Raw genomic sequence first — 257 nt, forward strand, 5'->3', positions numbered from 1 at the left:
CAGCCCCCAGCAGCAGCAGCAGCAGCAGCAGCAGCAGCAGCAGCAGCAGCAGCTGACCGCAACTTCGTCCTGGCACCTGCGTCTCTCAATGTCTGCTTCTGCAGCAATTAGAGGCGCGTAAACCCTCTGGTAAGAAGCGCCGTCGGGGTAAGTGAGTTCGCAGGTGGGCAGCGGCTCAGTGCCTGCACGCAGCAGCAAGGGTTTAGGGTTTAGGGTTTAGGGTTTAGGGTTTAGGGTTTAGGGTTTAGGGTTAGGGT

The 257-nt window shown here is 58.4% G+C and overlaps 1 protein-coding gene across 1 annotated transcript in view; it reads right to left on the minus strand.

Moving 5' to 3' along the window:
• ETH_00036705 (uncharacterized protein) overlaps window positions 1-257 on the minus strand; it is a gene marked incomplete at both ends in the record, with an annotated part of 1,588 nt that overhangs the window by 551 nt on the left and 780 nt on the right. The window contains one exon of the mRNA XM_013375127.1: window positions 58-182. Coding sequence (XP_013230581.1) covers window positions 58-182 — 125 coding nt within the window. The remainder of the gene's footprint in view (window positions 1-57; window positions 183-257) is intronic.

This window comes from Eimeria tenella, genomic scaffold (genome assembly GCF_000499545.2).
Source record: "Eimeria tenella Houghton genomic scaffold, Eth_scaff2537, whole genome shotgun sequence".
Lineage (NCBI taxonomy): Eukaryota > Apicomplexa > Conoidasida > Eucoccidiorida > Eimeriidae > Eimeria > Eimeria tenella.